The sequence below is a fragment of the Oryx dammah genome, unplaced genomic scaffold (assembly GCF_014754425.2).
Source record: "Oryx dammah isolate SB20612 unplaced genomic scaffold, SCBI_Odam_1.1 HiC_scaffold_19, whole genome shotgun sequence".
Lineage (NCBI taxonomy): Eukaryota > Metazoa > Chordata > Mammalia > Artiodactyla > Bovidae > Oryx > Oryx dammah.
The window spans coordinates 13,165,407-13,176,773 of NW_024070203.1; the positions used below are offsets into that span (position 1 = coordinate 13,165,407).

The following is an 11,367-nucleotide window of genomic DNA, read 5'->3' on the forward strand; positions in this document are numbered from 1 at the left end:
CCTACCCAGGAGGACTTTTTTTTTTTTTTTACAGTTGCTTTACTTCCAAAAAAAGGGAAAGACACAGCTGTCTACTTCACTTAGAGAAAGACATGGTTACACTCCCTCACTGGAGTCCCTTCTCAGAAGGGCGGGCTTCGCTCTGGAGAGCCCATCTGAGACAGCCGCCTGGGCAACCAGAGGCACTGGCGAGAGGCTCAGTCCTGCAGCTTGCGCTCGCACCTCTTCTCCAGGTCGGCCATCTCCTTCAGGACCAGGGCCACAGCAAACCGCAGCTCCTGGAATTTGGCCGTGGGAACCTCAAAGCGGAAGGCGGACCCATCGGAGAGCTTCAGGTGCATCAGGACGCTCGGCTGCAGGGAGCGGGCCAAGGCGCTGGTGGAGATGGCCACGTCCACCCTCCACCGAAAGTCGGCGACGTGGGGCAGCCAGGCCCCCTGCTGCCTGGCCACAGAGTCAAGTAGAGGCCGCTGGCTACCAAACACCACGCTAGCCAAGTCCACAACCAGGTCTTGGGGGATGCAAAGCTCCTGGAGCTGGTTCTTGAAGGTGTCGGGCTTCAGGCTGGCTGGGGGCAGCCGGAGGGCCTGCTGGAGCAGGGTGTGTGTGCCAGCTATCAGGGCACCCAGCTGCTCCTCAGGCAGGTCGGTGCCAGCCCTGAGGTGCTGCACAGCCTCCCGGCAGTCTTCTCCCTGCAGGCTGCTGACCACCAGCTTCAGCAATTTTCTGAACGTGGCCCTATCCAAGTCGCCCAGGAGCTGGGGCATTGCTGCCACCTCAGGGGGCAACTGGGCCCCCAGGAAACTCACACAGTCACTGTGACTGTCACCAGGGCGATGCAGGTGTGCAGCGGCAGGACCCACAGCAGACATCGATGCTTCCTGCTCTTTGACAGGCAGCCTAGTAGGAGGTCTCAGTCGAGCCGGCCTGGAAGGGGTGTGAGAGAAGCCCAGTGACCCCCACACCCTTTGGACCAGTGAATTAGGACTGACAGGGTCTCCACCTCCCAGATGCTGATGCTATGAACCACTGATGACAGCCAGTGTGACAGGAGGTGCCCTGGAATCATGTGGCAGAAAGCCCTCTCTAGTCCCTGCAAGAGGGGAGGCAGAAAGCAGCTGAAAACGGAGATGAGGTGAGGAGGAGAAAAGGAAGAGAACCAGGAAAAGGAGAGCACACATGAGTTCGCAGAGCCTCCTCAGCAAGGCGGCCCGGGGGAAAGGGGAGCTCTCCAGGCTTCCTCGCACCTCGCTCTCCAGGAAGGCCGAGCGCCCCTCACCCCGGTCGTCAGCGACCAGCCACTACCCGAATTCCGGGTTTTCCCTCAGGGCCTGGCCTGTGCCAGGACAACCGTCCACTGCCCCGCTGCCGGCCGCTCGGGCTCCGCTCCCAGGAGGCCCGTGAGCTGCCTCCAGGCTCGGAGAAAGGAGCCCCCGAGGCAGCCTCCAAGCTTCGACGGAGCCACCGTCCCACCAGCTGTCAGCGACCTTCGTCCCCGCCCTGAACTGCCATATCGGCTTCCTGCCTCCCGGGCGCTCGCCGTTCCGCAGGCAGGGGAGCCCTCTCCCACCCCGCAGCCCGCACCTTACACCCAGTCCTGAGCCTGGAGCAGCACCGCAAATAGCCGGAAGCAGGGCCTGGCTCCCGGAACCGACTGAGAGGTGACGCTCGCCACGCCCTACCCTTCTCCACGGGCCGCTCTAGGGCTGCTGGAGGACTGCTCTCGGTGCTCCGCGGTCGGAGGGGCGAGGCCCAGGCTCCGCATCCGCGGGAAGCTCTGCGGTTTCAGCTCTGCGGTTTCCGCGGCGGCTGTGGACCGAAGAGACGCGGTTGGCTTTGGGGTGTGGGGGCACGGGAGGGGCTGAGTGCAGACTCAGGGCCGCGAGGCTCGCCTGCACAAAAATGTGAGCGAACTTCGCCTCTCAGTTGTTCTCTTTGAATGGGTAAATTGACGGGGTGTCCATTTATCTCCATGGAGTGATATTTTAGAAGTCAGTGAGGGACGTTCCTTGGCGTTCAGGTGGTTAGGACCTTGGCGCTTTCACTGCCGTGGTTCAGGTTCAAGACTGTGCAAGCTGCGGGGTGGGCCCCCCCCACCCCGGCTCCCCCCAACCCCAAAGTCAATGAAAAACAAGGCAGACAAGTCCACAAAATGAGCAAGGGGGTTGAATAGATTATCTCAAAGAAGAACAAGGTAAAATGCTGATGAGCACCTGAAGAGATGTTGGGCTTTGCTGGCCATTAAGGAAATGCAAATGGCAGCCACACAGAGTTGCCATTTCACACCATCAGTGTGGATACTGTCAGACAAATCATGCGTTGAATGTTCCCCACCCCTCAACTCTTATGTAGAAACCCTAATCCCAGTGTGACCCTATTTGGAAATTGGACCTTTTGGGAAGTATTTAGGTTAGGATGGGATTAGTGTCCTGCAGACTAAAAAAAAAAAAAAAAATTACACAATGTGAGAGTTGTGAGTTAAATTTTATTGGGGGCAAAATGAGGAGTACAGCCTGGGAGACAGCATCTCAGATAGCTTGAGAAATTGCTCCAAAGAGGAAGGGAGGAGGTCAATATATTTGTGATTTTGGTGAAGGGGGAGTATATGTGACAAAGCACATATTTGTTGCAGAAGGTTTCTGCTAGTCACAAGGAGCAGTAGTGACTTGTAAACCATGAAGGATTTTAGTGCTTTTCTAGATATGAGGAGATACAAGAATTGGGCTCATGAAATCATCTTCTGAAAATATCTACTTGAAGACTTGTTCTGCCAGTTTTTCCCAGAGCACAGACAGCGTCATTTCTGCTCTCCACTCAGCTCTTTTCAGAGTGTTGAAAATCAGCAGCTCCAGCAGCACATGATTTAATCCTTGAAGAGGTAGATGACAAGTGCCAATTTGTAGTTGACAACCCTTTAAAAAGAGACAGCATGGTGACTAGCCCTGTAGACTCTGAGAACACAACCAAAAAGCTGCCCTCTTCCGGGGGATCTTCCTGAATCAGGGATCGAACCCGCATCTCCTGCCATCTTCTGCATTGACAGGTGGTACTTTACCACATGGAGAAGGAAATGGCAACCCACTCCAGTACTCTTGCCAGGAAAATCCCATGGATGGACGGAGGAGCCTGGTAGGCTACAGTCCATGGGGTCGAGGAGAGTTGGACACGACTGAGGACTTCACTTTCTTTCACTTTCACTTTACCAGTAGCGCCACCTGGGTAGCCCTGAATGGGGCATGTTCAAGCCATATTCTCCACCATGGTCTGGCTCACCTCCCTTACCAAACCACAGGTAGAGTCTGCAGATGGGAGTTATGGTCTTGGTTGGAGCCCTACTGTTTGCATTTGTAAAATAAAAGTTTATTTATTTATTTTTTTATCTCAAAGGGCTCTAGAGTTCAGCCAAGATGGGTACCTCAGGAGCTAGCAAGGCAGGAACTTTCAAGTGGTCCTAGTTTTGAAAATTGAAATGAATGATGTCAGGTTTACTGGGACAAGAATGTCAGTAGGAAAATTCACAGTAAAGCACCAAGGAGAGAGGGAGCGCCTCCAGGGCTAAAAAAGAGGAGAGAAATAGAAAATAAAGCTTCAAACTTGGAAATGATGCTGTGGCAGCTCTGGGGCCTTGGCCAACATGGAAACGACAGATTAGGCCCGAGTGACTCCAGAATAGTGGTGGCAACTGAGGCTCCTCCAGCACTGGAACTCCAGAGGGCTCTTATCCTCTGTGTAAAGATGAATGAGAAAACATTCCATTTCCTTGCACAGAGATTCTGGGCCTCTCCATGAACAAAGGAGATGGAGCTGGGAGTGCAGGCAGGCCAAGGTAACTAGAGTTCAAAGGGAGCAGAAGAAACTACTAATACTGCAAACTGAAGTAAGCATTCACAAACAAGCATTTGGAGATACCAAAAACTTAAAATCATATCTTTCAAAACTAAAAATGAAAATGCACCCCCTCAAAAAAAAAAAAAAGAAAAGAAAAGGAAGAAATGCAATGAGTGATCAAATGAAGGAAGGGAACTTTTTAAAAAGTTATTTTCAAGCCATATATCCAACCTACTTCCAGATGGTTCAGGATAAAACAAGAAATATAAATGTGGAAAAAGTTAAAAATTGATTAACCTGAATTAAGGTTATCTGGGAGTTCTCTGCATTATTGCAACTTACCTGTAAATTTTAAATTATTTCAAAATAAAAAGGAATCTCTCTGTCAGTGCAGGGAACATGGGTTGTATCCCTGGTCAGAGAAGATGCCACATGCCTCGGAGCAACTAAGCCGGTGTACCACAACTATGGAGCCTGTGGTCTGGAGCCCACACTCTGAAAAAAGACAAGCCATTGCAACAAGAGGCTACCACTCATTGCAACTAAAGAAAGCCCATGTGCAGCAATGAAGACCCAGTACAGCCAAAATAAAAATCTATGTGATTCAAAAGCAAGAAATTTGGACTTGCAGAAGATAGCTATACAAATACCACAATACCTGCTTCTATTTGCATACTTATGAAATAAATTCCATGGAGTCAGGAGAAACAAACAAATAAATAAATTGTATCTCAATAATGCTGTTAAATTTTTTTTTAAAGTCAGACTGTCTTATTTTCCAGACACAAAATCAAAGGATGTCTGAAGGCTGTTTAACATCTCAGCAGCCAGCCTTCTGCAGGGGAGGAATAAGAGTGGGTGTGGGTGCCACCAGTCACCTCTAAACTCCCTAGGACCAATGGAGCTGAGCCTTTGGCCCTGTCAGAGGACTGCAGGGTGACTTGGGCCAAGCTTCTCAATTCTGTGCTCAGCGTCTCCACCTGGAAGACAGAATGATGACAGTGCCTACAGAAAAGGAACAATTAAGCCAAGCCTAGTATGTAGAGGAGCGTTTCGTGTGATGCAATATTCAAGAAAATTAGAGATACCAAGGGAACATTTCATGCAAAGATGGGCACAATAAAGGACAGAAATGATATGGACCTAACAGAAGCAGAAGATATTAAGAAGAGGTGGCAAGAATACACAAAATAACTATACAAAAAATGTTTTAATGACCCCGATAACCACAATGGAGTGATCACTCACCTAGAGCCAGACATCCTGGCATCCGAAGTCAAGTGCGCCTTAGGAAGCCTCAGTAGGAACAAAGCTAGTGCAGATGATGGAATTCTGGCTGAGCTATTTAAATCCTAAAAGATGATGCTGTGAAAGTGCTACACTAAATATGCCAGCAAATTTGGAAAACTCAGCAGTGGCCACAGGACTGCAAAAGGTCAGTTTTCATTCCAATCCCAAAGAAAGGCAATGCCAAAGAATGCTCAAACTACTGCACAATTGCACTCATCTCACACGCTAACAAAGTAATGCTCCAAATTCTCCAAGTAAGGCTTCAACAGTACGTGAACCGAGAACTTCCAGATGTTTAAGCTGGATTTAGAAAAGGCAGAGGAACCAGAGATAAAACCGCCAACATCCGTTGGATCATAGAAAAAGCAAGAGAGTTCTAGAAAAAAATCTACTTCTGCTTCATTGACTATGCGAAAGCCTTTGACTGTGTGGATCACAACAAACTGTGGAACATTCTTAAAGAGATGGGAATACCAGACCACCTTACCTGCCTCCTGAGAAATCTGTATGCAGGTCAAGAAGCAGCCGTTAGAACCAGACATGGAACAACGGACTGGTTCAAAATTGGGAAAGGAGTACGTCAAGGCTGTATATTATCACCCTGCTTATTTAACTTATATGCAGAGTACATCATGCAAAATGCTGGGCTAGATGAATCACAAGCTGGAATCAAGATTGCCGGGAGAAATATCAATAACCTCAGATACCCAGATGACACCACCCTTATGGCAGAAAGCAAAGAGCAACTAAGGAGTCTCTTGATGAAGGTGAAAGAGGAGAGTGAAAAAACTGGCTTAAACCTCAACATTCAGATAACTAAGATTATGGCATCTTATCCCATCACTTCATGGCAAAAAGATGGGGAAACAATGGAAACAGTAACAGGCTTTATTTTCTTGGATTCCAAAATCACTGCAGATGGTGACTGCAGCTCTGAAATTAAGAGACAATTGCTCCTTGGGAAAAAAAAATCTATGACCAACTTAGACAGGATATTAAAAAGCAGAGACATTACTTTGCCAACAAAGGTCTGTCTAGTCAAACTACTATGGTTTTCCAGTAGTCATGTACTGATGTGAGAATTGGACCATAAAGAAGGCTGAGCACCAAAGAATTGATGCTTTTGAACTGTGGTGTTGGAGAAGACTCTTGAGAGCCCCTTGGACTGCAAGGAGATCCAACCAGTCAACTGTAAAGGAAATCAGTCCTGAATATTCATTGGAAGGACTGATGCTGAAGCTAAAATTCTAAAACTTTGGCCACCTGATGCGAAGAACTGACTCATTGGAAAAGACCCTGTTGCTGGGAAAGATTGAAGGCAGGAGGAGAAGGGGTCGATGGAGGATGAGATGGTTGGATGGCATCACTGACTCAATGGACATGAGTTTGAGTAAACTCCAGGAGTTGGTGATAGACAGGGAGGCCTGGTGTGCTGCAGTCCATGGGGTCTCAAAGAGTTGGACATGACTGAACAACTGAACTGAACTGAACTGAACTGAACTTACCCTCTCCAAGGTCATAAAGATTCACATCTCTATATTTTTTTTCTATTAGTATTTTGGTTTTACTTTCTTCTGCTTTTCATATTTATGTAGATAATCTATTGGGAATCCAATTTTATACATATTAGATGTGGATCCAGCTTCCTCTTTGTTCATACAGTTCCTCAAGAAATAATATATTTTTAAAAATAACATATTAAATCAATCTTTCCCCATTAGTTTTTATACATTAGTGAGATTCTGATTCTTTTTTTTCTGTCCCATTTGCCTATTTGTGTTCCTGGGCCTATCAAGTACCACTATTTTGGAGTAGCTCCTAACATCTGGTAGAGAACCTGCCTGCTGAATGTCCTCCTTCAAAGCTGAACTAGCAGGAACTTCCCTAGTTGTCCAGTTGCTAAGACTGTTCGGTCCCAATGCAGAGGGTTTGGGTTCGATCCCTGGTCAGGGAACTAGATTCTACCTGCTACAACTAAATAAATAAATTAAAAAAATTAAAAACTGAACTAGCTATTTGCAGACCTTTATTCTTCCATGTGTATTTTTAAAATATGCTTTTCATAGTACTCAAAAAAATCTTACTAGAATTTAGATTTTAATATTTTGTATTTTTAGACCACTTCAGTGAGGATTGACATCTTTACAGTTTTATGCCATCTGGTCCATGAACATAGTAGGTTTCTCCATTTATTTAGGCTTTCTCTTAAGGTACTTTGATATAGTATTTAAGTGTTATCTGTAAAGGTTTTATATATTTTTAATTTGTTTAATTTCCACATGGTTTATAGCTTCTGTTGGTGAAGTGAAGGGCATTTCACTTTCCATCATATTTTCCAGTTGGTGGATTCTCAACTGTAGCGAACCAGGTTGGGTTTTGAGAGATCTTATTGAACTTACTGATTCTGATAGTTTGTTGTCTGTATATTTTCTGTGTAGAATTTGATATTATCTTCAATTTTTGATACTTCAGATTATTCTCTTCTAATCTTTAGGCTCTTTTCTTTTACTGTTGCATTGGCTGAGCACATCCGCCTACTCCCAAACCCCCATTAGTTAGCAGCTTTTCTTTTTTTTAACATTTATTTATTTGGCTGTTCCAGGTCGTACTTGTAGCACCTGGGATTTTCAGTCTTTGTTGCGGCACGTGGGATCTTTAGTTGCAGCATGCGGGATTTTTAGTTGCAGCATGCTAATTTTTAGTTGGGGGATGTGAACTCTTAGCCACAGCATGTCGGATGTAGTTTCCTGACCAGGGACTGAAACTGGGCCCCCTGCATTGGGAAAATAAAGTCTTAGCCACTGGACCACCATGGAAGCCCCAGTTAGCATCCTCTCTTGCTCCTGATCTTAAAGGATTCATATCCAAATATTCTTCACTGAAAATAATTTGTGTGGTATTTTGGTAGCCTTTATCCAGTTCATAAAGTTTCTTTTTTATTCTCAGCTAGGAATTTTTAATCATAAAGAGGTGCTGGCTTTTATCAACAATTAAGAGGATGTGATTTTATCCTTAGTCTAACCATATGATAAATTACACTGATAGATTTTTCTGATGTTATACTATTCTTACATTCTTGCATACACTTCTGTATTTTTGTATGCTGACATTCAGTTAACAGCTTTTATGTAGGAATTTCACATATATGTTTACAAATAAAATGAGCCTGATTTATCCCAAACTACTAATGTTTTACTCCCTCACTTCCTCTTTGGGAACCATAATATTGTTGCTATGTCTGTGAATCTGTTTCTGTTTTGTAAATGAATTCATTTATATATTTAAAAAGTTTATTTATTTATTGGCTGCACCACGTGGCTTGTAGGATCTTAGTTCTCTTACCAGGGATTGAACCTGGGTCACTGCAATGAAAGCACCAGGTTGGAACCACTGGACCACCAAGGAATTCCCTGTATCATTTATATACTTATTTATTTTTCCCATATCAGTTTTTTAGACCCACAAATAAGTGATATCACATGGTATTTGTATCTTTCTCTGACTTACTTAACATAGTATGGTAATCTCTAGGTCCATCCAAGTTGCTGCAAATGGCATCATTTTATTTTTTTATGCCTGAAAAATATTCTATTCCCTGAGTAGGAAATGGCAACCCACTCCAGTATTCTTGCCTGGAGAATCTTATGAACAGAGGAGCCTGGCAGGCTATAGTCCATAGGGTTGCACAGAGTCAGACATGACTTAGCACAGCAGCAATATTCCATTGTGTGTGTGTGTATATATATATATATATATATATCACATCTTCTTTATCCATTCATCCCAAATTAATAGTGTGGGATTAACCGATACTACTATATATAAAATAGGTAAATAATTATATATAAAATAGGTAAACAACAACCTACTGTATAGCATAAGGAACTATACTCAATATCTTGTAATAACCTATAATAAAAAAAATCTGCAAAAATTTGTATAACAATCATTTTGCTATAGAATTGAAACTAACATAATATTATAAATTAACTATACTTCAATAAAACAAAACAAAACAATATGGTGATGAAAGTGAAAGTGTTAGTTGCTCAGTCGTATCAGACTCTTTGCAACTCCATGGACTGTAGTCCACCAGGCTCCTTTGTTCATGGAATTCTCTAGGCAAGAATACTGGAGTGGGTTGCCATGCCCTTCTCCAAGAGGTCTTCCCCACCCAGGGATCAAACCTGAGTCTCCCACATTGCAGGCAGATTCTTTACCATCTGAGCCACCAGGGAAGCCCCACTGTGATGATGAGGTGCAGGCAAGTCTCTGTGAAGAACGGTCATCTGGGGACCTGAGGACCTGGCAGGAAGAAATGAAGTCAAAAGAGGTGTTTTGTTTTAAAAAATTTATTTTTATTTATTTGGCTGCGCTGGGTCTTAGTTGCAACACGCAGAATCTTTTCTTTTCATTGCCATATGTGGAATCTTTAATTTCAGCTTGTGACCTCTTACGGAATGGGAAATCTTGGTTGGGGCATGAGGGGTCTAGTTCCCCACCCAGGGATCAAACCTGGGCCCCCTGCTTTGGTAGTGCAGTCTCACAGAACTGAACCACCAGGGAAGTTATGGGTTCTGTGTTTATAATGAGAAATATCAGAGTGTCTTTGTGTGCACATCCAAATAATAGTAATAAAACAGAGAGAGACAAACAGATGATGCAGGAGAGGAGACAGCTGAACAACATCTTTGAGAACGGAAGAGGGAGTAGATCCCAGTTCATCAGAGGAGGGCCTGCCTTGTCTGGGAGCAGGGAAACACTGCCTGCCCATTTTCAGGAGGGAAGCTGAAGGGCAGGGATGGATATGGGCATGCCTGTGGGTCTGGTGATAAGAAAAGGGTTTTTTTTTTATCTGGGAGGCTCAACTGTGCTTAGTTCCTCAGTCATATCCAACTCTTTATGACCCCATGGGCCATAGCCCACCAGGCTCCAATATCTATGGAATTCTCCAGGCAAGAATCCTGGAGTGCGTTGCCATTTCCTTCTTCAGGGGATTTTCCTCACCGAGGGATGGAACCTGTCTCCTGCATTGCAGCTGAATTCTTTACCATCTGAGCCAGCAGGAAGGCTCTACTAGACAGGCCTAAGAAATACCTATGTTCACTTTGGAGGGTGGGAGACTTACCCTCTGTAGGAAAATCACAGAATTGCCAAGGAGATATAGTGCTCCATCTGAGTTTAAAGTGAAGCCAGCCAGCTTAGTTATGCGGTTTCTGCAGTACTTGTCATGGAGAACGGTGGGGTTCATCCAGACTGCGCTTTCTCAGGTATATACGATGGAGGGGAGCTAGAGACAGGGGAGTAGAGACCACTGTCCTGTCCATGGGAGTTCAGCATGAGGATGAGCCAAAAGGGAAGCCAGAGTGGTGACACAGTCAGGGATCAGGGAGCCAGGAGGCAGAGAACTGCTACAGCAGAGCACTGAGGGCGTGAACTGCAGGCGGGAGGTGGGACTGAACTGAGAGCTCTTGAGCTTGAGCTTTCAAGCCTTTGTAGTTGCTGGTGTTGAAGGATCTGGACTGTGACCACAGAGTGGTGTGGGCTTCTGTGTTTTGTTGTGAGAATTTCAGGCTGGTTAGATTCTATCCGTACCAACATGGAAGCCAAATACTACAACTTCTGGAAATTAATATTGTCTATGTAATAACCATTTTTTAAAAGCCTGAAGAACAGGCTAAACGCAGGTTAGAAAACGCTAAAGAGAACAATGGTGAAACCTAACTGAGCAATTACGAGGTTATGATGACAGAGCAGAGAAAATCTTAGAGACATGGAGGACTCAGGCCATCCAGTTTATCTGACGGACACATACGGAGGTTCCATAGGATGGAAGAGCCGATATTTTAGAGACAATGGTCAGTAACTTTTCAGAATCGAGGAAAAGTGAAATCTTTCCTGGGAAGGTAAAATTACACCAAATTCACAAGTAGGAAATGTCAACTGCACCGTACAGAAGGGGATCGGAAGAATCTCATGGGCGACCGCACAGGCAAGGTCGGCGGCGGTGCAGACGGCGGGGCGGAGGGGGTGCTTCGGCGTCACTTGGCCAGCGGCCGTCCCTCTGAGCCCGCCGCACCCTGGGGGACCAGCACCGGGGACACCCTCATCCGCCCTCCACAGCTCCGGACTCGCGGGGACCTCACGGGGACCGCACCCTCGCCTTGGGGGCGGGGCCAGCGCAAGTGTACGCCCACCTCCCGGCAGGCCGTGCGCGCCCCCGCCGGACCCGGCTCCGGGGGTGGGGAC

The 11,367-nt window shown here is 45.8% G+C and overlaps 1 protein-coding gene and 1 long non-coding RNA gene across 3 annotated transcripts; both read right to left on the minus strand.

The window, feature by feature from the left end:
* On the minus strand, positions 1-1,667 carry COMMD5 (COMM domain containing 5). 2 transcript variants are annotated; one of them, XM_040261456.1, is made up of 2 exons: positions 1,585-1,667; positions 1-927 (listed from the first exon to the last, which is right to left on the minus strand). In XM_040261456.1, the coding sequence occupies exon 2, from the start codon at positions 870-872 to the stop codon at positions 198-200; it is 675 nt and encodes a 224-aa protein (XP_040117390.1). In that variant the 5' UTR covers positions 873-927; positions 1,585-1,667; the 3' UTR covers positions 1-197. The 2 variants fall into 2 exon arrangements, with proteins under 2 accessions (XP_040117390.1, XP_040117391.1); XM_040261457.1 differs by having other exon boundaries at positions 1,488-1,628.
* Positions 1,668-2,875: 1,208 nt separating this feature from the next.
* Positions 2,876-11,203, minus strand: LOC120878703. The gene is made up of 3 exons (XR_005724619.1): positions 10,247-11,203; positions 9,339-9,423; positions 2,876-2,912 (listed from the first exon to the last, which is right to left on the minus strand). It is a non-coding gene; the product is annotated as an uncharacterized LOC120878703 (long non-coding RNA).
* Positions 11,204-11,367: the final 164 nt, after the last annotated feature.

Bases quoted from the DNA above. Each gene is read 5' to 3' on its own strand.
- COMMD5 (XM_040261456.1), bottom strand. From the start codon at position 872: ATGTCTGCTGTGGGTCCTGCCGCTGCACACCTGCATCGCCCTGGTGAC.